The sequence below is a fragment of the Salvelinus fontinalis genome, chromosome 26 (genome assembly GCF_029448725.1).
Source record: "Salvelinus fontinalis isolate EN_2023a chromosome 26, ASM2944872v1, whole genome shotgun sequence".
NCBI classification, from domain to species: domain Eukaryota; kingdom Metazoa; phylum Chordata; class Actinopteri; order Salmoniformes; family Salmonidae; genus Salvelinus; species Salvelinus fontinalis.
The window spans coordinates 17,137,091-17,162,670 of NC_074690.1; the positions used below are offsets into that span (position 1 = coordinate 17,137,091).

The 25,580-nt window shown below is 44.6% G+C and overlaps 1 protein-coding gene across 2 annotated transcripts; it reads left to right on the forward strand.

Moving 5' to 3' along the window:
- Positions 1-1,042: 1,042 nt before the first annotated feature.
- On the forward strand, positions 1,043-25,063 carry LOC129823764 (TSC22 domain family protein 2-like). Of its 2 annotated transcripts, XM_055882726.1 has the most exons (4): positions 1,043-3,502; positions 12,555-12,629; positions 23,671-23,722; positions 24,257-25,063. In XM_055882726.1, the coding sequence occupies exons 1-4, from the start codon at positions 1,728-1,730 to the stop codon at positions 24,776-24,778; spliced, it is 2,424 nt and encodes an 807-aa protein (XP_055738701.1). In that variant the 5' UTR covers positions 1,043-1,727; the 3' UTR covers positions 24,779-25,063. The 2 variants fall into 2 exon arrangements, with proteins under 2 accessions (XP_055738701.1, XP_055738702.1); XM_055882727.1 differs by lacking the exon at positions 12,555-12,629.
- The last annotated feature ends 517 nt before the right edge of the window (positions 25,064-25,580 follow it).

A 25,580-nucleotide genomic window follows, 5' to 3' on the forward strand; every position in this document is an offset into this window, starting at 1 on the left:
GGAACGCACAATCCCTCCATCAGTGCTCAGAATGTCCGCAATAGGCTGAAAGAGGCTGGACTGAGGGCTTGTATGCCTATTGTAAGGCAGGTCCTCACCAGACATCACTGGCAACAACGTCGCCTATGGGCACAAACCCACTGTTGCTGGACCAGACAGGACTGGCAAAAAGTGCTCTTCACTGACGAGTCACGGTTTTGTCTCACCAGGGGTGATGGTTGGATTCGTGTTTATTGTCGAAGGAATGAGCATTACACCGAAGCCTGTACTCTGGAGCGGGGTTGATTTGGAGGTGGAGGGTCTGTCATGGTCTGTGGCGGTGTGTCACGGCATCATCGGACTGCGCTTGTTGTCATTGCAGGCAATCTCAACACTGTGCGTTATAGGGAAGACATCCTCCTCTCTCATGTGGTGCCCTTCCTGCAGGCTCATCCTGATATGACCCTCCAGCATGACAATGCCACCAGCCATACTGCTCGTTCTGTGCGTGATTTTCTGCAAGACAGGAATATCAGTGTTCTGCCATGGCCAGCGAAGAGCCCCTTATCTCAATCCCATTGAGCACGTCTGGGACCTGTTGGATCGGAGGGTGAGGGCTAGGGCCATTCCCATCAGAAAAGTCTGGGAACTTGCAGGTGCCTTGGTGGAAGAGTGGGGTAACATCTCACAGCAAAAACTGGCAAATCTGGTGCAGTCCATGAGGAGGAGATGCACTGCAGTACTTAATGCAGCTGGTGGCCACACCAGATACTGACTGTTACTTTTGATTTTGACCCCCCCCTTTGTTCAGGGACACATTATTCCATTTCTGTTAGTCACATGTCTGTGGAACTTGTTCAGTTTATGTCTCAGTTGTTGAATCTTGTTATGTTCATAAAAATATTTACACATGTTAAGTTTGCTGAAAATAAACGCAGTTGACAGTGAGAGGACGTTTTTTTTTGTTACTGAGTTTATATCGACAGAGAGAGAGAGAGAGACGAGGGAAATGAAATTCTCAATAATCATGTACGTAAATATTGTTGCGTACGGTACCCACGATGCAGTGCGGTTGTACATAACTAGCCTGGGCTAGCTAGCCATCTTGACAAGAATGAGGGAGGTAGCCGCTGTTCGGATTTTCAGTTCCCTGAAGTGTGAAATAGAGACGATTTATTATTGGGAATGTGTTACATATACCTTTGAAACAAGTGTTAGTATTGAATCGTTTTAAGTTCCTAAGTCAAGAGGAGAGAGGAGACTTGTTCCGAGAGATGTCTTACATACTTGTCCCAACGTAAAGGAGTGTTGTTGTAGCCAGCTAGCTAGTTGAGTGGAGGTACGGGCCCGCTTCACAGTCGGACTAAAGTAGCTGCCGCAGCTGGGGAACTCTATCTGCGACAGCCGCCATCTGACAACTACGGGGTCCGGACATTACTTTACTTAACAGGCCGGTACGGACGGATCAAAGCTTTGGATCAGTTATCGAATTACTACTTCTATTGGCAAACGCTGCATTGCTGGACTTGGAAGGGTTGGTCTTCAATGTTATGAACTCGTAAAATGCAACAGGAGACGAGAGGAGGAAGGAACAAGGATGACTCATACTCCTCTTGATAATAGTTAAAAAAAACTTACATCGATGCAAATTCGCTGTTTCAGATAGCCAGTTGTCAGCTGATATTAGCTAACTCACTTGCTTTTAACGCGAGACATTTAGACGGGAGTTGTGAACGCAGGCTCTCAAAATGTCTAAAATGCCGGCTAAAAAGAAAAGCTGTTTTCAGATCACAAGTGTGACACAGGCTCAGGTGGCGGCCAGCAGTGCCACGGACGACACGGAGAGCCTGGACGACCCAGACGAATCACGGACTGAAGACGTGTCGTCTGAAATATTCGATGTGTCCCGGGCCGACTTGGAGCCGGAGGTATGTGATCGAAGTTCATCTGAGGAAACGCTAAACCATGTAGGGGAGCAAGAGGCACCTGGCGTTATGGCCCCACCGCGTAGTGTACCTAAAGTTGGGCAGATACCTGCAATGTCGGGGCCTCCAAATGAAGGTTTTGCTATTCGAAAGGCAGGAGTGGCAGGCTCGCCTCATGTTAGCCAGCAAACACTGGGAAGTGGTTCGTCAAGCGGCCTCCCTATTGCTCAGTCTGGGCCCATGCCACAGCCTGCCCCAGTGGTCAGTTGGGGGGCTACAACAGTGTCAGTGAGCACATCCCAGCCAGTAGTGACTAGTTTAACCCCTACTTCTGCTATGTCATCGACAGCAAGTTGCAGTTCACGTTTCAGGGTCATCAAACTTGACCATGGTACTGGAGAGCCCTTCAGAAAGGGCCGATGGACTTGCACAGAGTTCTATGAGAAAGACTCAGAAGGTAACACTGTGGTTAACAGGACTACGGATAACATTAGGCATGCCAATGCATTTGACCCCAGCGCTGACAGGGACAGCGGGCTGGGGTTGACGGGTGGTGCGGTGGTTGCACCGTCGACTCACTCCGGCCAGGGCCTAGACTCCATAGTGGACGCTGCTGCTCTTAACGCCTTGCACGTTCACCCAATGGACACAATGCAACAGCAGCAGCCCCACCACCAAAACTACAACATGGGGCAGCCTGGAACAGCCACACACCACACTTTCCCCACCAACAACCTCATGGCTGTCCCAGGTCAGCAGCCAACGCTGAGTACTATCCAACCTGCTGCCAACCAGAACCTCTTTCCTGTGGGGCTCAACGGTCTTCCTCAAAGTGGCATTCACATACAGAAATCCCCAAGCATGACCCCTGCAGCCCTGACCCAGACGCTGGCTTACCCTCCCCAGCAGCAGGCCATGCTACAGCAGCTTCCCCCGGGACAGCACATGCCCAACCAGCCCCCAGGCCTGCCCCAGAACCAGGCAGACTACTACCAACAGAACCAGCCTGGCATGCAGGCAGTGGCCTCAGTCGGCCAGACCCTCTATGTGGGACAGACTGTGGGTCAGGGCCCGTCACTGGTCATGACTCCCGCCACCGGGGTTCAGATGCTGGGGCAGGTAGGGGAGATGGCAGCAGTGGGGGGAGGAGGTTCTTTACCTGTCAGTCAGCCAGCTTCAGGCCTGATGAGTGGAGGTGTGGGAGGTGTTGGATCATCCATGGTACTGGGCGGAAGCTCTACTCTGCAACAGCTTGTAGGTCAGTATGGCCCCACGGGTATTCGTCAACCTGTCGGCCTCCACCCTTCGCCACCCTGCACCCAAAACGTGCCCATCATTGTGTCCAGTGCCTCCAGCGCCACCACATTAGCCCCCACCGCCATGCCAAACCTGACTGCCTCCTTGTTGCCCGCGCAACAGGCCCGCGATGGCAGGGGGGCGCAGGGCCTCCCGGCGGCTGGGTTCAGCCATGTGGAGGAGGGCCAGCCTCCCGCCTTCTCCGAGAAAAACCTGATGAAGATCCCTGAGAGCCTGCAGCTGGCCAACAACCCCTCTGTGAACAGCCTGTTTGGAATAGCCATAGACGGGGATGAGGACAGGTAAGCCACCACCTTTCACCCTGTCACAGTTCACCATTTATCATATGGAAGGGAATAAATAACCTGGCTAGAAAGTCAACAAAATGCGGTCGGGCGACATACTGGAGACTCTTAAGGGCAGGGCCATTCAGACACATGACTGAGGCCTAGCTAATAATAGCTTATGTGAAACAATAGCTCAATCTCATATGTTGAGGTTTAAACCATTTTGGCACTGTTTCTCTCTCTTAAGCAGTACAATTAAGGGCTTATAAGTAAGCATTTCTCTGTAAGGTCTACACTTGTTGTATTCGGAGCATTTGACAAATAAGGATTGATTTGAATTGGCAGGATTTTTATAGCATTGTGGAAAAACATTGCAGCTGTGGAGTGGTTTTATGAGGGGGGGGGGGGCATAAGCATGTGTGTGTTCACAAGGGGGAGGGTCTGTGTTTGAACTCATGGCTGCATATAGCATCCAGTCAGCCATCTCCCTGGACATGTAGATGGACTGGAGAAGAAGAGAGAGCAGCGGGTGCGTTCTGGAGATTTCTTTCCCCTTGTCACGATGACGTCTTGTAATCAGTGGTTTGGTTGGCGTGGCTGGACAGACAAACGGGGCTTTCTTCCAGGGCTCTGTTCAAAAGTAGAGCACTATGTAGGGACTAGGGTGTCATTTGGGATGTAGCATAACTATACATGGGAGTGGAGGGAGCAGAGGGGCACACAGGCAGGAAATATGTTTCTCAGTAGGCAGACTCTCGAAAGGGAGCTGGAGTGTAGCTCAAGTAAACCCCCCCCCTCCCAACTTAACACCTGGGTTAGATAGCAATGAGCATACATTATTATTAACTCCTTACTGGTGTACAGAAGTGTATGTACTCGTGTTGCTTTGATGTATTCTGTTGTCAGTTGTTAGTCTAAATACAATGTTGCTGACTTGACCCAGGCTAATCTCCAGCTATCCTAATTCTGTTGCCATCACACGTTAGAGGTTCAATGCAGATGTTTTTATGTCAATCACAGGAAAGTCACGTTTTTGACTGCACTCGGCCTTTAAGGATATTTCTAAGTTGATGGCCTCTGTAACAAACTTGCAAAATAAGCTTATAGCCAGCCACCTTCTACACTGGAGGCTAGATATTCATTTTGTCTTAGTCCTCCTGTGTGCTTGACCTTTATAAAAAAAAAAGTTAGCTCCTGACCTAGAAAAAGGCTTCCTCATTGAAGTATGGTGGAGGCTGGAGCTGGTGTTTTGCCACATTTCATGCTATCAGAATTTCCATTCACTTAGCTAGTAGACCCCACTTAGGAAAAGGTTCTGAGAGGATGGGCCAGGAGTTGGTGCAGTGCTGTCGGGTGTTTTTTGGGGGGGTAAGTCTAGCCACGTGGATTGCTCAAGGACTGTTGTTAGGCTGTATGATGTGTATACATTTGATACAGGAGTCAAGTTTTTTTTAATAGATAAGATAGGCCTACAAACAGATATATTGAAGGATTGACTACAGTCTGACATAGGAGCTTTACAGATGGTGACCTTTGACTGAAAATAGTAATTTTAGTGTATACAGTTTAGGAACTAGACTTCAAAGCAGATAATCACATCCTAAATTATCATACAGATTGGGTTGAGGGGGTTTTAGTTGAGGGGGTTTTAGTTGAGGGGGTTTTAGTTGAGGGGGTTTTAGTTGAGGGGGTTTTAGTTGAGGGGGTTTTAGTTGAGGGGGTTTGAGTTGAGGGGGTTTGAGTTGAGGGGGTAAGGGTTGTTACGGGTGAGAGGTGTCACTCACACTTCCTGTTCATATGCTAAAACTTTCAGTTCCTGAGTTGAGTGCTCGTCAGGGTCGGCAAGCGTTGGAGGAAACAGTAAAGTGCCTCAAATCTCTTGGTGGTTTCCATATACCTGTTTTATAGACTGAAATATAGCCTAGACTAGGCAGCATATATGCAGCAGCACAGGCATTTTTTTTTTTCGGTCACATGTCCTAGATACCTACAATCGTTTGACCTTTTTTGTTGATTTATGAGCCCAACTTGCCTTACTGGCTTTTTCAAAAAATAGTTTTGTGTGTTTTTGCAGCACATGTTTTAATTTATTTTGAAAGTTCTGGTTCTGCTCTTTGTTGATTCATGAGCTTAACTTTCCTTTTTAGCGTTTTGAAAAATAGATTTTAGTTGTGTGTGTGAACATGTAAGTTACCCAGTTTTGCCATTCCCAAGTTGCTGTGTTTAAAACGGCAATGCAGGACAAGAAATCACTACTAGTTGTCACGTTCTTCTGCCATACATACTTTTTTCTCTCTGTCTGAAACTGAATTGAAGCTCGTTGTTGTCAGTCACCCACCGTCCCTTGTCAGGAGCTGAATGGCGTAGGAAACTGCAATGCCTCAACCAAAACCACACTGTGGCCCTGGCTGGCGAGACCTGGCTGTAACTTTGCATCTGTTTTAGTGCTTCCAATGCCGTCATATAGCTGTGGCGCTGTGCCACGGCAAAATCATTTTCACCACGGCCCAAAAATATGTAACATGGAAAAAATATTTCTGCTGGGGCACGCGTTGAAGATGCTGTAACAATTCACATGTACTTTTCCTCTGCAAATGAAACGAGTTATAAAATAAGTAAATCTGACAACCCCATAGTAGAATAGTTGATCCTATTTACCTAGTCGGCTTGTTGTGTGCTCTATGCCAGATAAATATTCAAGTTACCTTGCGGAAACAATTACCTGACTCGAATATAGGCTGCAAAAAAAGGCCCCGTGACCTTTCAGGCTCCGTGCTTCACATTTTTTCAGAGGAAATGCTCTTCTGTGCATTATGTACCACTCCAGTGTCTTTTGTGCCAACGGGGAACATCCTCTGTTGCAGTGTCGTGTGCCAGGCCCCTTGACTGACGGACAGGCATAGAGAGGCAAGGCAAACTGGCAGTTGTTGCGCATCAGTTAAGTGTTGAATGACATTTCTGTTTAGAGGTGACTGAGGTATTCCCAAAACTCTAGGACGCCGGCGCAGAGTGAGTGGTGTTCCATGGAGTCCTATTCTATAATAATGTTTCCAGATTGGTGTGTAGGGTAGGCATGTGGGCTATCTCCCTTGTTTACATCAGGCTATAACATCTAGATCCAACTAACCAGTTGAAAGTTTGTTTCCCCATTCTCACAATAGAAATCAAATGCCATCAAAGATGTTGGTGATATTGGGTTTCTAATTGGTTGCTGTGACTGCAACTGTTACTGTTATTGTAATGAGACTAAGTCATGATCTGATCTGTGTTGCACATTCTGCCCACATGTTTTAGAATTTGTAATGGGACATGGGTCCCCTTCTCTCAGCATTAAACTGTTATTGTAATGGCAAGTTCGTGAATTTTTTTTTTTAAAGTCAACCGTTGCATCATTCCTAAGCCAGTATCCCCCCTGCCAGTTCTTCCTGCAAGTGATTACTGTAGAGCTTAGCTGTGTCTTGACTCCTATCTCACCCCCCCCCCCCCCCCAGCCATAGATAGCCTGAAGATGGATGATTTAAGCTGCTCTCCCCCCATTATCTACTTTTTATTTCAGATTGACAGGCTGACTACACCGCTCGCGTTGCAAAATACATTTAGAAATCTTTTATTCAATTATTGCACCCACACTGCTCACGCGCGTCAACGAGAGTCTGCGTTGCCAAGGGGTAATATAGGATTCAGTTCTATTTCTGATGCAGATTGCGCTGCAAGTCCTGCCTCTCCCATCTCCTCATTGGTTTATAGAAGCAGGTACCCACTTGCCATCTCTTCATTGGTTATACCCACGTGGGTGACAAAGACGAACGAGGTCAGTGGCGGTAATGCACCTAATTTATGAAAGTTGCCAATCGCAATATAAAGTCTAGAAGAAAAAGCCTGGAAGGAGGAGAGATGACTAGAAACGATTCGGTTGACTGTTTTGTGTGTAGATTAATTGGCGGAGTAGAGGACTTGTGCATTTCAGGTAAAATAACAACTCAATGTTTATATCCCAGGACAAACTAGCTAGCAACAGCAAGCTAACTAAAATGGACAAATTAGCTAGCAAGTGCAAGCTAGCTAGCTAAATTGCCATAAATGTTTAATGCTTTTCGACCTGTCCCCAAATTAATATAATTGGTTGAGTTTGGTTTGATATTTTAACCTGTGTGTCGTGAACGCGTTTAGTGTGGGGAGACAAAATACATTTATGCACGATGGCGCACGCGCGCAGCCGGTTTGGGTTCCGTGTTAGAGACGTTTAATGTTTGCCTGATGGTCGAAAAATTTGTTGCAGAACATTTTGCAGCTTTATGCGGTGTTGTCGGAGTAACAGACATTTTAGGGGAAGATGTTTAACGAGATATATTTGTATAATGAACTGGGGCTATTTGCGTACAGCAACAAAGTTTAACAACAATTGTAGCCTAATTGACCTTATGGTGTCAGTCAGTCTCTGTAAATCACCTAGTGGATGGAATGTGTTATAAGTCTATGTTAGCTGAGCTGTGCATCTTGACTCAGCAGCCCACTAGGAGACAAGGAGGGATTGACACTGTGAAATGAGCCAGTGTGGACAAGGAGGGATTGACACTGTGAAATGAATCAGTGTGTGGACAAGGAGGGTTTGACACTGAAATGAGCCAGTGTGGACAAGGAGGGTGTCGGGAGGGGAGGTTGACAAGGAGGTGAGTCTGGATGGAGGGGTGTGTGTGTGGACAAGAAGGTGTGTCTGGGGGAGGGGGGGTGGACAAAAGTGTCTGGAGGGGGGGGGGTGGACAAGGTGAGTCTGGGGGGAGGGGTGTGTGTGGACAAGGAGGTTTGTGGTTTGAGTGTGCATGTGGGTAGAGGATGGGGGGTTGGGATGAACTTTAAAAGTTTTGAGTACAATAGTCTGCTAGGGGAAGTATATGTATTTCATGTCAGGGTGTGTGTGACAACGAGTGGCACTTGGCTTTTAACCCCAGGGTGTCTGGTTGTATCCTGAGGGGCCTGGGCCACCACTGATCACTGTGTCCTGACTCGCCTGCAGCCCCTGCTACTCATTTACAATGTACCTAAAGACATTAGCCTGCATCCAACTCTATGTTCTTCACATTCATACCATTCAGCAGGCCCTTTCTGGCTAAAATGGCTGAACAGAATTAGCCTACCAATGTTAACCTTTGCACTCATCAGCCTCTCAAATCCCGCCTGCTTTTTTTTTTATTGCTATTCTAAAAAAAGGTGCATTGTTCTCTGCGGAGCCACTCTGCCGGTCTCTCCATTGTCCTATTTAGGTTCTCTTCTCAGTCATCACCTCTGCTCCAGGTACAGATTCCCGCCAATGTTTACAGAGAAAGGCACGTCAGCCATGGCTTCAGAAAGAAAGGCGCTTCAGAAAGAAATGCTCCTCAGCCCCCGATTGAATAGATTTACTGTACGTCACAAAGGGCTAAAGCAGAGATGTTATTTATGCACGGTATTTAGGTGAGTTGTGTTTTAAGTGATGTGTGTTTGAATAGTCGAGGCCTTTCCTTTGCTCCACTTTCTTATCTGTGTAACTCTGAAAGCGCTGATAGGTTGTCCAGGTAGGTTAAAGCAATGTCACAAACTTCATATCTGTTACTTTTCTGCCTAGCCTATCCACATCCTTACAAGAGTATGGGAAAACACGACATGGCCTATAGGACATACAGTGAGTCCAAGAAACCACAGTTCCACGAAAGTCAGTTCCCTCGACTCTCTCCATAGTTTTGTTTTCCATCACCCCTGCTTCCTGATTTAGGGGCCAACAGTACAGGGGAACATTCCCAGAAGTGTGGCCATATTTATGAATTTACAGAGTGGGCATTGAGTCCCGTTCTCTTACTCCCCAACACCCCACTGAATTAAACCTGTGCCGCAGGGGGACTCCAACAGAGCACTGGAATCTAAATAGTCTTGACCTAGTTCTGCCCAGGCTCTGATGGATGGGACAGATGGCCTCATGAACACCAGGAGAGATTGCTTCTTTCTAGGGCTGGGAATTGCTAGGGACCTCGCGATACGATTTCGCCATACTTAGGTGCCGATACGATATGTACTGCAATTGTCACAATTCTATATGTTTTAAGATTCAGTGTTCCTAACATATTGCTCACCATGTCTGCTGCAGAGGAGCAAGAGATCTGACTACGTTTTGATCAGTCATGGAAATAAATTGCAAAAAATATCTTGGCTCACCATTTTCAAAATTGGACGGAGAACAAGCTATAGATGGAGAAATACTGGAGTTTTGGTGGCAGTACAGCCGACTAGTGCAAAAATATTGCGATATTGTCAAAATATCCCGATTTATGTAACTGAATTGATTCCCTCCCTCCCCTTCACAAAGTCCCTATGGCTTTTCACATGCTCAGTAAGGTTGCTCCGAGGTCCAACACCCTGCAAGCAAACCAACCAGCCACCAGGCTCACTCAAGGCGGTTCTGTGTGTGCAGGGGTGAACGCAGCCAACGTTTGACCCAGATAGAAATGGTTGACATCAATGGAAAAGAATGGCTGAAAAGGTTACTTCTGTTGAACCGGTTGTTCTGGGTCATTAGTTTTGCTTGAGGGCGGTATTGAGTTAGGTTAGACACCTTTCAACTATCAGTCATGTTGGAGCAAAGTTTTCTAGTAGTTTTTCAACTAATTCAGGCCTAGGAATGAACAGCTTACCTTGGGATATGGCTGCTATCTAGGCTACCTCAGTCATGGGCTGATGGGCGTGTTGCTTCATGGGTTGAGGTCTGTTAGTTTAGGAGAAGGTTACAACCAGTCATAATTGGGCTAGGTGTCCTTCCAGAGTCGGGAGATTTACAACTTGAAAACAGGATAGGATAATCACTTCAGTTCATCTGTTACATTGACGATGGTGTTCTAGAATCATGTGATCTAGGCTTGGGTGGTATACTGGGATAGTTTGAAATACCGACGGTGTGATTTTCAATATTGTCAACAACAACAAAAAAAGCCTTGCAGAGTTGCGTGCTTTTACCAGGTAAGTTGACAACATATTCTCATTTACAGCAACGACCTGGGGAATAGTTACAGGGGAGAGGAGGGGGATGAATGAGCCAATTGTAAACTGGGGATGATTAGGTGATCTTGATGGTATGTTGGCCAGATTGGGAATTTAGCCAGGACACCAGGGTTAACACCCCTACTCTTATGACAAGTGCCATGCGATTTTTAGTGACCACAGAGAGTCAGGACACCCGTTTAACATCCCATCCGAAAGACGGCACCCTACACAGGGCAACGTCCCTGTTAACTTAAGCAGTGGCATAGCATTTGCTAACTATCTAAGATGTGCCAAATAAATTGTCTTCAGCTCAGGACTCCAGCTATGCATTTGGTTTGCAAACTTGCTAGCTATGTGGCTAATGCAAGATCAATCTTCTTGGTTAACGGCAGAGACAATCAATCCCCTCCTGGATCAAGATCCTTGCTGCCTAAATGTGTTTTGTGTGTACAGGAACAATATGAAGGTATGCCAGTCTGGATATTGCCCAACACTAATGTAAGCCCAGCCGAGCCCACAAACTACCTGCAGCAACTCTCTCTCCTAAGCTTGACCGGTGATGTAATGTCCTCTTTTACATGAGTGTGTGTAAACAGCTAATTGACTGGCATCGGTAAATTATTTTAATGACATTTTTCTTTTTTTGTGAGCTCAATGAGACATTGCGCAGTTTTCTCTAGAGATAAATCTGATCAAGCTGAACTGTTGTAGTTTCCAACAGGCCAATATTCTACATAGTTTAGTGCAGAAAACGTGGTAATAAATGACAATGACCATAATCCATTGCTCACCTACTTGTCCGGTCTGGGTGTTTTCTTGTCCGCCTGCTGTTTTAGGTTAATGTGTGGCAGACACGCAGGGGGAAAAGAGACAGAAGAATGCTTTGTGGAAAGGGATAGAGAGCAGTTGCTTCGCGGTATCTCTACCTGAAAATACATGAGACAAGTTTATGAATAGTTGCTATTCAGCAGTCATAAAATAACGACTTATTTACTTTGAAGAACTACTAAAATAGTGTGTTTTTTGTTGTCAGATTGCATAGGCAGCAGCTCTATAGAGATGAGATGACTTGGAATGAAATAAAAGTCATCAAATAAAACTGAAATATTCTATTAAAGTCATGTTAAATGATGAGCAGTAATGGACAGACACTACCAACATGAGATTTGTAATCATTGTTTTATTATGTTACAGCATTGAACCTTCGTAGTGCCTTTTAATGTGTAACACTTTTTTATTTTACCAAAAAATCATTTTACCAAAAAATAAATAAAATTGAACCGAACAGACCTCAAAAAGCACTAATTGCTCAACACTATTAGTACTGCATGAGTTTGTATGTATGTATGTATGTTGGGTTTTGAATGAAGTGAGACAACGTGAAGGTGGAGCTCAAAGTGTTTTGTGACAAAGGGAGTTTGTGCCAAATATTTCTAGGAAAAGAGCCTTGGCTCAATGTTCAGATATTCACTCACATGCTGTACGGCGGGGGGGTGCACATGTGTAGTTCAGTTTATGGACACGGGGCTTTGGGTGGGGGGGGGGGGGGCATTTCTCTGTCCTCATGGAACATGGTGTGCTTGTGGCCTCCAGGGCCCCATAGTCAGGACATGGGAGGGAATGGTAACCATCTGAGCTCGCCCCCTTTCAACACAGTGGTTGGCAAAATAACTCCTTCTCTGCAGAACTCAACACTTAAGCGATTTTACAGTTTTTGCCTCAGTTGCCTGTGCTGCATTATACATATTTTTAAGAGTGCGGGGTTAGATGTACATGTATTGTTTTCTCAACAGGCACTTGAAACCCCCCCCAGCAAATTTTATTTGAATATTTGTGAATTACGTACTGTGTGCTCATTTTGAACATGTGACGGTCAAATTACTGAAACCCCTTCAGGCACAGCCTCTGTCCTCCTATCTAGTTAACCATGCACACAGGGTGTTCTTCTGATTTTAAGACATTTTAATAATACGAGACGGTTTTCTCGTTTTCTCCTGTCTTCTCTGATTCATCCCCTCTCCTTTTCTCTCCTGTTTTCTTTTGACTTTGGTTGACACAGGACCCCCTCCATGGTGTTCTACCGGGCCTTCCAGTCTGGCAGCAGGCTGCAGGACTCTAAGGCCCACAGTGATAGGTACTGGACTGGACTGGATGGGACAGGCCTGCCTGTGTGTGTTTATGGTGCAGTGCATAGCGGCTCAGTAACAGTGAGCTTTCCTTTGTGGATGTGCATGGATGGAAACCGCATGGCAGTGGGAATGTTGGCCAGCCAAACCTCTCACACTCAGCCAATGGGACTGCATCAGTACATTTACATTTTAGTCATTTAGCAGACACTCTTATCCAGAGCGACTTACAGGAGCAATTAGGGTAAAGTGCCTTGCTCAAGGCCAAATCAATAGATATTTCACCTAGTCGGCCCAGGGATTCGAACCAGCGACCTTTTGAGTTACTGGCCCAACGCTCTTAAGCGCCAGGCAACCTGCCTCCTCGGTAACACTAAGGCCTACTAAAGCGCATAAACAAACAGTTGTTCCCTGAACCTCCCCTCAACTGACTTACAGTCGTGGCCAAAAGTTTTGACACATTAATTTTCACAAAGTCTACTGCCTCAGTTTGTATGATTGCAATTTGCATATACTCCAGAATGTTATGAAGAGTGATCAGATGAATTGCAATTAATTGCAAAGTCTCTCTTTGCCATGCAAATGAACTGAATCCCCCAAAAAACATTTCCACTGCATTTCAGCCCTGCCACAAAAGGACCAGCTGGCATAATGTCAGTGATTCTCTCGTTAACACAGGTGTGAGTGTTGACGAGGACAAGGCTGATTGAGTTTGAATAACAGACTGGAAGCTTCAAAAGGAGGGTGGTGCTTGGAATCATTGTTCTTCCTCTGTCAAGCATGGTTACCTGCAAGGAAACACGTGCCGTCATCATTGCTTTGCACAAAAAGGGCTTCACAGGCAAGGATATTGCTGCCAGTAAGATTGCACCTAAATCAACCATTTATCGGATCATCAAGAACTTCAAGGAGAGCGGTTCAATTGTTGTGAAGAAGGCTTCAGGGCACCCAAGAAAGTCCAGCAAGCGCCAGGACCGTCTCCTAAAGTTGATTCAGCTGCGGGATCGGGGCACCACCAGTACAGAGCTTGCTCAGGAATGGCAGCAGACAGGTGTGAGTGCATCTGCACGCACAGTGAGGCGAAGACTTTTGGAGGATGGCCTGGTGTCAAGAAGGGCAGCAAAGAAGCCACTTCTCTCCAGGAAAAACATCAGGGACCGACTGATATTCTGCAAAAGGTAGGATGTGGCCCAGAAGTTAATTGACGGCATGCCAGGGCGGATTGCGGAGGTCTTGAAAAAGAAGGGTCAACACTGCAAATATTGACTCTTTGCATCAACTTTATGTAATTGTCAATAAAAGCCTTTGACACTTATGAAACACTTCAGTATTCCATAGTAACATCTGACAATTATCTAAAGACACTGAAGCAGCAAACTTTGTGGAAATTAATATTTGTGTCATTCTCTCAACTTTTGGCCACGACTGTACACTGGTCAGTATGACACTGAACCGAGTGGTGCTAGAAAGGAAACTACTTTTCAGTCATAATATGAAGTCCTCTATTTAATCATCTGATTATTCCTATTGAACATGACGCATCCAATACCTTTCCCTATCACGCCTACGTACAGAACAGATGATTTGCCAGTATATTATGACCTCCCCTACCTCAGACAGCTAGACGGAGGGTGCATTCAGGGGGGACAGGACGTTCTTGAGGAGTGTCTATGAAAAGGGAACCACACAGTGCCCTCAAAGTATTCACACCCCTTTTTCCACATTTTGTTGTCTTACAAAGTAGGATTAAAATGGATTAAATTGTCTTTTTGTTTGTCTGTCAATGAGCTACACAAAATACTGTCTGTCAAAGTGTTAAAACATTCATATAACAATTATGAAAAAGAACAATCTTGATACGTATTTAACCCCCTGAGTCAATACACATTGAATCCCCTTTGGCAGTGATTACAGCTGTGAGTCTTTCTGGGTAAGTCTCTAAGTTAAATAAAAATAGCTTTCCACACCTGGATTGTGCAACATTTGCCCATTTAATAAAATACATTTAAAAAAAAAATATATATATATGTTTTTATTATTCTTTCCACATCCTTTCTAAACAACCATTTTCAGGTTTTTGCCATAGATTTTCAAGCAGATTTAGGTCAACTGTAACTGTGCCACATCCACTGACTTCTTGGTAAACAGTAGATTTGGCATTGTGTTTTAGGTTATTGTCCTGCTGAAAGATGAATTCATCTCCCAGTGTCTGGTGGGAAGCAGACTGGACCAGGGGTTCCTCTAAGATTTTGCCTGTGCCAAGCTCGCGTCAGTTTATTTTTATCCTAAAAAATTCCCTAGTCCTTAATGATTACATACCCATAACATGCTGCAGCTACCACTATGCTTGAAAATATGGTGAGTGGTACTCAGTAATGTATTGAATTTGCCCCAAATATAACACTTTGTATTCAGGACCAAAATTTAATTGTTTTGCCAACATTTTTCCAGTATTACTTTAGTGCCTTGTTGAAAACAGGATGTGTATTTTTATTCTGTACATGTGTCCCTTTTCACTCTGTCAAGTAGGTTAGTTTTGTGCAGTAACTACAATGTTGATACAGACTTTTCTCATATCACAGTCATTAAACTCTGTTTCCTCTGGCAACTGAGTTGGGAAGGACACCTGTATCTTGGTAGTGACTGGGTGTATTGATACACCATCCAAAGTGTAATGAAGAACTTCATCATGCTCAAAGGGATATCAATGTGATATTCAATGTCTTCTTTTTTTTTACCCATCAACCAATAGGTGCCTTTTGTGAGTCATTGGTAAACCTCCCTGGTCTTTGTGGTTGAATCTGTGTTTGAAATTCACTGCTCGACTGAGGGACATTATAGATATTGTATGTGTGGGGGAAAACACAGTCCATGCAACTTATTATGTGACTTTTTAAGCAAATTATTACTCCTGGTCTTATTTAGGCTTGCCATAACAAAGGGGTTACAAACTTGTTGACTCAAGACATTTCAGGTTTTTGTGGTTTTATTAATTAGTAAAAATGTTGAAAAACATGAATCCCTCTGATATTATGGGGTATTGTGTGTGTGTAGATCAGTGACAAAATATATTTAATCAATTTTTAAATTCAGGCTGAAACGGAACAAAATGTGGAAAAAGTCAAAGGGTGTGAATCGTTTCTGAAGGCTCTGTACATGAAACCATATCTGAGGAGAGAGCAGCACCAGATTGGAAATGAATGCACAAAACAACGCTCAGCTGACACCACTGAGGAGAACTGCACACATACATATGCAGTCATTTCAAACACCCGACCAACCCACAATGCTGTGTGCCTGAGCCACGCTAGTACTAAAGCATTGATTGGCTGAGTGCTTTTTAACCGGGACGCTGCAGTAATATCATGTACTTCTTCCGCCTGGAAGAGTACATGCGGATTTCAGTTGTGCTGTGATTGTTTGGAGACTTTACTGTTACTGCAATCACCTGGAATGTCTATCTCTAGTTGGTTTCCATCACCACCAGCAGCACCACAGAATGGCGAGGGAGGAGGGATGGCATCGGTGCCTTCGGCCCAACTTTCTGGTTTAACTTCCTGTTTCTAGAGGTGCTGTATGTAGGGTGCTCCGTAGGCACACACCCATGAGTGTCGGTTTCCATGGCAGAAGCGCAAACGGGCCAGGCTCAGATCATCTGTAGATCTCAATGGTTCCCTTGGCGCGCTGAGTCGGCATTTAATGTCAAAGTTCCCCCTCAGGAGGCTGAAAAGATTACTCTGGGTAATATTTGGTTAACTATCTGCATTGACCCTTTTTTGCACTAACTCTTCTGACTCTTCACATACGCTGCTGCTACTGTTTATCTGTGACTTTATTCCTAGTTATCTGTTCTGTACATAACTACCTCGTACCTCTGCACATTAACTCTGTACTGGTACTCCTTGTATATAGCCATGTTATCGTTACACTGTACTGGTACTCCTTGTATATAGCCATGTTATCGTTACTCTGTACTGGTACTCCTTGTATATAGCCATGTTATCGTTACACTGTACTGGTACTCCTTGTATATAGCCATGTTATCATTACTCTGTACTGGTACTCCTTGTATATAGCCATGTTATCAATACTCTGTACTGGTACTCCTTGTAAATAGCCATGTTATCATTACTCTGTACTGGTACTCCTTGTATATAGCCATGTTATTGTTACTCATTGTGTATCTATTACTTTTACTACGTGTTTTACTTTTCTATTATTTCATTTATTTTCTTTTCTTTGCATTGTTGGGAAGGGCCCATAAGCGTTTAGCTGTTATTTCACACCTGTTTTACAAAACGTGACAAATATTATTTGAAAGATGTAAGTTATTCAACCTAATTTTGAAACAGATTGTGCCCTGACAACATGATTCCATAGAGATTGTTCCGATGTCTCTCAACATCATGCTTCACCGTTTCCTCCTAATGTTTACTATGGATGGATGCCCCATTGCAAATTCTCCAGACTGGTTCCTGTGTATCTGTTCATTTTTTTTCTAGTTATGAAAGGAATGTGCTTCCAGTCACACATGGTTTTGTAAAGCCTTTCATGCTAGTAGCAGGTATGTACTCTCAAAGGTGTCAAGGTAGTCAAGTCAACCTGCAGGTACTGAACATGTGGACTGGTCTTGCCTTTTGAGCTTCGTGCTGGTTTTATCATAAGCTAAGCTGAGCCAAAGGCCCCAACTGGGCTTCTCTCCCTCACTGAAGCGCCAAAGTTACTGATCCTAGTGACACTGAGGCAACAGTGGCCAGGGGCAAGGTATGACAACTATTCCAGGTTCCCACTCAGTCTTCGTCAATGTCAGAGCTCTTCATCACTGTCCACTCTTCGGTGGGTAATACGTCTTAGATTCACCTTCTCTTGAACCCTTGAGGTTTGAGCCGTCTCGGTCGTTGTGCTTGGAACACCAAACCCCTATTTGAGCTCCATTTAAGCTCTGTCCGGTGCTTGAACAAGGTCAACTTTACAGAGTTGCGTAAGATGGGAGATAAAAATCCCCCCCCCCCCCCCCGCAACGGCTTTTTGTTTGATCACAGCCCAACCCTTGCCCCTATGGGCTCTGACGAACAGAGGTGAATTGACACCTTTACCCACGCAGAGCCGCAGAAGTAGCTTTATGCCACCAACGGTACATGTTCGAAGTCAGTGTCTCGAACAAAGAGGGAGGCCTACGTGGCTTAACTAGAAACTATTGGCTTAAACTATGTCAGAACAGGTTTCGGCGAACTTGTAACATCACCTGGCCACATTTGTTTTTCCTTACAACAAGAATTTCACCACAAGTGTAATTTTGCTTCTTGCTTCTTTTTTTCTTTCCTTTCAGACACTCAAAGCTGCCATGGGCTTTGTTAACTAGTTATGTTATTTTTCTTGGCCTATGTAGCAGTGTGTAACCAACCCTTCATGACTCAACACCAGCTTAATTAAAACCAGCTGACTTTGTTAATGCAGTTGATTGTCCAAATCATTGGACGTACGAGATGCTTTTGAAGGAAGCTGTGACTGTTCCACAGCAACCATAAACGGCTGCTAGCGTCACAAAAATATTGTTGTTAGTTTCACAATAGATACTCTATGTACCTTCTCAGATTATACCAGGGGTGTCAAACTCATTTTGCCGCTGGGGCCAAATTCAACACCTTCAGACCTTCACTGGGTTTCGGGTGGTCGCACTGCAAGAATTATGCCAATGGAAGGAGTTTAGTTTTTTCTATATAGATGCATAGGCCCACCAGAATGTCAAAAACGGTACATGGTAGGTACCGTATTAAAGTAGCTTCATTTGAATGGGCACTGCCCAGACTGATCTATGGTCCGCTAGTTTGTGGCAGCTCTGATCGGTGCTGAATACCACCATGGGCGCTAATCCAGCACTAGCTATCTTTGGCAATCCCTCAGTCCTTTACACTGAATAGCAGTGTCTTCTATTCACTGTGTCTAATGGTCAGAACAGACTGTCCTCGTCGTGGTCACATTGACCTCTGCCACAGTCGCATAGTAAGACTCTACCACCCCCCTAAATATGTTGGGGGGGGGGGTGTCCACCACACCCCACCCCTGCCAGTGTCCACCAGTGGCTGGTTTTATCCAGGCTCATCTTGAGCAAACCTGGAAGAACCACACTACTATACTCTTATTTTATCCTGTAACCCGGGCCTGTGCTATGTCATGTTTGTTTATTCATTTGCTCAGAAAAGACAAACTGCCCTTCAGTCTTTCCCAGCATCTAAATCCGTAATGCTGGTATTTAACCGTTTACGCCCAGTTAGGCAGTGTACATACTGTACACTCGCTAGCTAGAGAGCCCAATGTTTACATTAGTCATTTGGCAGATGCTTTTATCCAGAGCGACTTACAGGAGCAATTAGGGTTAAGTGCTTTGCTCAAGGCCACATCGACAGAACTTTTGTTTTTTTCAACTACTCAACTCGGGGATTCGAACCAGTGAACTTTTGGTTACTGGCCAAAGCGCTCTTAACTGCTAAGCTGACATGTTTGATGTGTAAGATTTTATTAAAGTGCCAAAGGACCAGTGACATCATGGCGACAACAGTGTTTGGTTTAGGCCTACGTCACATGATTAGGCCACATGTTTAGGCCAGTCCATGATAGCATTCATGCATTTGATTTAAGAATTTCAACTGATTTTAGTTTTTGGTCTCTCACTGGCGTGGGACCAGTCTGGAGATATTTGGACTTGGGGCCCACGGCGAGGTCTGTGCTTTTACAGAGCAAGAGATCCGTCTGGTCAGACCTTTTTGAAAACTTATAGAAGGCCTGTGTGCACACCTGGAACTAAACAATTTAAACACACATTAAAGTTTGTGTTTTGCCTGCTTTCTTCCAAGGTTTTTTTGGCCTACGTAACAACCCTGACAGTGGGGACCTGCCTGGCTTCGCATGTGTTTGCTTTAGCTTGCCTGGTGGACCAGGTGGCAGGGACAAATACTTTCAATACGTTTCTATTAGTTCCATTGCAACAGGCAAGCACAGATGGAGTTTTAAGTGTATTATTTTAAAATTGTGTTTTTAGAGGTTTTGGGGGAGTGTGCCCACTGCCTCCACGCATGTGACATGTTTGTCTTATTCTGTCTTCATTACCCATCAACCTCTTGTCGACGAGCTCAAGGAGGAGATTTAGTGGTACAAATGATGTCACTGGACTGGCTGCAGAGCTAGGAGGGCATTCCTCTGTGGAGAAGCCTGCTGATGTTAATCTGCTTGTACTTCCGCCCTTAGACAACTAAATTGGATGGTGAAAGAACAGAATGTCTTGTGTGGTGCTCCAGGGCCATCCAACACTCATTTTGAGGGAAGCTCTAAGTGTGTGTGTGTGTGTGTGTGTGTGTGTGCTCATTAGAGCCTGAGACATCAAAAAAGCAGCAGCTGTCTTACTGGGTTCCAAGCCTTCTAAAGTATGGATCACAACAATGTGATGACCGTTGTAGAATGGCACCGAATATCAACCCATTCAATCAGTCACGTATCTGGTGGTGAATACTGCATACACACACACACACACGCACTGCGGGCAGTTTTAGGTACACCACCCGGTTCACGAAAATGCTTAAATCCTACAGACAGTGAGTCATGTGGCCGTGGCTTGCTATATAAAGCAGGCAGACGGGCATCGAGGCATTCAGTTACTGTTTGTTTGAAAGTTAGAGGGCAAAACGAGTGACCTAAACGACTTTGAGCGTGGTATGATCGTCGGTACCAGGCGCGCCGGTTCCAGTATCTTAGAAACGGCCTCCTGGGGTTAACACGCACAGCGGTGTCTAGGGTTCACAGAGAATGGTGAAACAAACAAAAAACATCCAGTCAGCGGCAGTCCTGTGGGTGAAAACAGCTCGTTGATGAGAGGTGGAAGAATGGCAAGAATCGTGCAAGCTAACAGGCGGGCCACAAACAGGGAAATAACGGCTCAGTACAACAGTGGTGTGCAGAACGACATTTCAAAACGCACAACTCGTCGGTCCTTGCCACGGATGGACTAGTGCAGCATACTACCACACCAGGTGCCACTCCTATCAGCTAGAAACAAGAAGTGGGTCCAGTGAAATCACCCACACTGGACAATTGAGTGGAAAAACAAATCCCGGTTCCTGTTGCGTCATGCTGATGGCAGAGTCAGGATTTAGCGTAAGCAGCGTGAGTCCATGGCCGATCCTGCCTGGTGTCAATGTTACAGGCTGGTGGTGTAATGGTGTGGGGAATGTTTTCCTGTCACATTTTAGGTCCCTCAATACCAATTGAGCAATGGTTCCATTCCCTGACTAATTCAGGCTGTTCTGGAGGCAAAGGGGGGTCCGATCCGGTACTAGATATGGGTGTATCTAGTAAACTGGCCACTGAGTGTATTCTGCGCATTTAATCAGGAAAATATCTTGCATGTCTTTCAGATGATTTAATTGGCTAAGATAATAAAGGAGATGTTATAGTTAGTCTTTCAAAGGCATTCATGTATATATTAAGCATGACTCGTCATGTGAACAGCTTTGAAAGTAATGCTGTTTGTCAAATGTTGGCTGTATGGTTCATATGATATAGTATCAATGTCTTATTTCAAGAAACCACACAAATCCTTTTTTGGGTGTGGCCCTTTTACTAAACTTAATTTGAACCTGCATTCTCGTGCCTAACCTACTCCAAAAATGCATGCGAGCTATAGGCATTTATGTTACGGGTTTTCAAAAGCAAGGTGATAATTGCGGATCCATTCCATTTTACTACTTCCACAGTTTTGTGGAGTCATTCCCACTTGGATACATGCCGTTGGCCTGAGTCGTAAACCGCCATTTGATTTATGATTAGTGGCGTAGTAACACTCTCGTTTTTTAAAACTTGTTTCTATTTCATTGACGTGATTTATAAATAACTGGATACATTTACCATTCTCTCCCTGCATGTGCACCAAGGTGAAGGTGACTGCGGGAGCAGTGAAATGTATCCCCGCCGCATACTTGTCAACCCATGTTTTCTTGTCGTGTGCGGGTTCTTGTTACATTTTTCCCGATGAAGCCTAGTGATATTTACGCCATCCAGTGTTTTTGTAGTGTCCTTTCGCTCAATCACGTTCAATGAAAGCGTACTCTCTCAACCATGCGCTACACACTATCCTACGAACGACCGTGCTATCCCGGTTCTCGTAGTTATTCCGGATCATTGGTCCATTACAGGGAACGAGGCGGGGAACTATTGCTCAATACTTTAGTTTCACCGTCGCCCGTTTTCGATAGTGGAGCGTTGGTTTTAAGTGTCGTTGATGTTTTTGATTTTATATTTTCTAAATTAGGTTGGAAATGTGGTTTCAGTCTGATGTTTGGAATAAGTTTTGTGAACACGTTGGATAAATGTAGACTACATTTCCAAAAAGGTCACGGTGCAGAATTCACACCTGTCGTTGAATTAATGCATGTTAGTGTAGTTTATGTAAAAAAAAATAATGCATATAGATTTGCCTCAGCCATGAGAGTACAACAATACACACACACACACACACACACACACAATTATCGAGGCACAAAAAAACAGTCGAGACTTATTTTCATTCTGGTTCTCATAACTGCTGGACAGGTGTCACAAGATGTGTTGTGTAGTTTTGTCAAACTTTTACGTTGCACGTTCATCTCGTGATATTTTGATCGCACAGTATAGGAATGTGAGTCATGTCTCCATTTTTAAAGATGCACTATTAAGAAATCGCTCCGCCATTTCCTGGTTGTTAAAATTCGAATTGTTAGCCTAATTTCAGTTTGTGACAAAACAAGTGTAGTGTAGACAATTATTGTTTCAAGCTGGTGTACAAAACCAAAAGGAAAAGATGCAAAAACTTAAAAATGGGAAGCGTAGAAATAGCGCATAGGCAACTCTATCGATTCTAAGACTTGCTTTCAATGAGAATATATAACTTGCATTTCTATGCGAATTTTGTCCTGTCGTCTAAAAAGTTACATTGCAGTGTTAATGCGGCCATATGGCTGGCCTTTCTCCTATAGGCTTTGCTGTGACCTACATTGAACTGTTGTCTAGGTCACTGCTAGTAGCTTAGCATGCTACCAGTACTAGTAGCGTTGCATTCATATCTTAATAGGCTACCTTTTAATATCATAATTGTCACTGATGCTTTACTTAATTTACTGCATTTGAAGCACTTATGATGTATGATAGAGTTAGGATATTTGAGGAATAATATGGAAAAAAGTTCATGACTAATCAACCTGGTCTCAGAGCATTTCGTATTATTCTGTACTTAAATGGGCTGCAGGGTAGCCTAGGGCGGCAGGGTAGCCTAGTGGTTAGTGTTGGGCTAGTAACCGAAAGGTTGGAAGTTCGAATCCCCGAGCTGACGAGGTACAAATCTGAATTTGTTCTTAACTGACTTGCCTAGTTAAATAAAGGTAAAATAAAAAATCTGAGACACTACATGTGTTATGTTTCATATGGTATGTATTAATTTGTGGATTTCCATCACCCATATGATATGTTACGAATTTACAATTCATATTGTGTGTTACGAATTCTAGCTAGCCGGCTAACGTTAGCTAGGCTAGGGGTTTGGGTTAAGTTTAGGAGTTAGGTTAAAGGGTTAGGGGAAGGGTTAGTTAACATGCTAAGTAGTTGAATGTAGCTAAAACGTTGAAAAGTTTCTAAAATGCTGAAGTTGTCCGTGATGCGTCGAACTCACAATCTTTGGGTTGCTAGACATTTGCGTTATACATCCTCCCTAATTTTAGTTTCTGCTTTAAGTAACCGTCTGTCTTTATGTAACATATCATACTAATTTCACTGTCCCGGATTTACATTTACTATGTTACGTTTAGTCTATGAGATCAGGCTGGGCTACTAGGCTACTTTTCACTTTACTTTCATGATCAACTGGCCCATGGTATCTCTCAGGGTTAGGGGAAGGGTTTCTTTAATTTTTAACATTTAACAAATGTTCAAAGTTAAAGAAACCTTTTTTAAAGTGTATGAAAAGTAATCAATAATTAGTTCAATAACCCTATGATTGTCTAATATTCTTCTCTATTCCTTTTACAGTGCCTCTGGAGCCGGTGTTGTTGCCATTGATAATAAAATCGAACAGGCGATGGTAAGTGTCTTTTATTTAATCATATTCATTTTATGGTATCATTTTCTCTTGTTGAAATCTCATTGTTGAAATGGAACTACTGTATTGCAAGAAACAAATCTCAACTCATGTCATGTTTTAGGTTCCTGGTTTAGGTCCCTCCTTGGTACTTAACTGAAACTAAAGTAATTAAAATAATTTACCATCTAGAGACTCCCTGGTCTGAGCCAGTTGCTGACAAGGACGAATACAAGCATAAATTGTGGTCTGACTTATGGCTGACTTCATTGCCCTTCCGGGCCATTTTTGTTTGCGAAATCATCATGTGCCTACAGGGTTTGCTTTGTTCAGTTAATGTACATAGAGCAGAAAACAACTAGCCTGTCTTCTCGCATTGGCTGTTAGCGAGCTAAAGACCTCATAGCTTATGTCCTTTTCCTCCCACTGAGGATGTTAGTGAGCTAAATGCTAATAACTTGTTCTGCTCTGTCCTCCCACAGAGGATGTTAGTGAGCTAAATACTAATAGCATGTCCCCTGTTTTCTCTCCCTTTAGGACTTAGTGAAAAGCCATCTGATGTATGCAGTGCGTGAGGAGGTGGAGGTGCTGAAGGAGCAGATCAAGGAGCTGTTTGAGAGGAACTCTATGCTGGAACAGGAGAACGCCGTGCTGAAATCCCTGGCCAACAGTGATCAGCTGTCTGAGCTCTCCGTCTGGCCGGCCGCCACAAACTCCTCCTGCAGCACGCCTCCCCAGCAAGGGGTGGGCCAAGGCCAGCCACAGCTCCAGGCCCAGCCTCAAACGCTGCCACAGCTCCAGGCCCAGCCTCAAACGCTGCCACAGCTCCAGGCCCAGCCTCAAACGCTGCCACAGCTCCAGGCCCAGCCTCAAACGCAGCCTCAGCTCCAGGCCCAGCCTCAAACGCAGCCTCAGCTCCAGGCCCAGCCTCAAACGCAGCCCCAGCTCCAGCCTCAGCTCCAGGCCCAGCAACTCCAGCCTCAGCAACTCCAGCCCCAACTCCAGCTTGACGCCAGCCAGCCTTTGCTGCAACCGCAGCCCAACGGCAGCTCCGCTTGAAGTGCATCCTCCCCAGCAGGAGAAAAAAAAGCAGAAAAGCACCCTCCAATTATTCTAAATTAGCATACGAAACAACAAAACAATTATATTGTCTTGTTCTCCACCAGCTTGGCCACCACAACCAAGAGCAGTGCTTCTGTACCTGTTCGGCTTTCCCAGTGTTAATGCAATCATTGCGCGAGAGAGACGGGGGCTTTTCTTATGGGGCGCCATACTGGAGCCTGGACTGGTTGAGTGCTATGTCAGAGCCTGTGGACCAGATCCCCCCCCCCCCCCCCCCCCCCCCCCCCCCCCTCCCGGCCACAAAGGAGCTGTGCAGCTCACATGAGAGGATGAATCAGAGCGTCCCAGAGATTTTTTTTTTTTGTAAGAGATGTATTTTTAGCCTTGCTGTTTCATGTTGTAAGTAAGAAGTGGGGGAGAGATCTATTTTCGGAGCCGCGCTGCCATTTCTTCTTCGACATGAGTCCAATCCATGCGTCAGTCTAAAGTTCTACGGTTAATGTTTATTTATTACGGGGCTGCTATTTTCATGAAAGGAACAATCTCACAAAAAACTTTTTAAGAAAGAGCCTTTTTTTTGTCATCAGTGTTTAAAATAATAGTCTGTACACACAATGGGCAGTGTTACATTAACCAGTTGAATATGTAGGCAATAATAAAGAAACTCTGACATGCGTCTAACACTAAACAGGCAGTTTTACAATGGAATTGTTTATCCGCACCAGTCAAGATCCAGTTTGAATGTACATTTTTGTATAGTGTAAAGTATTAAGAACATAGCAAAGTTTGTACAGGTGAA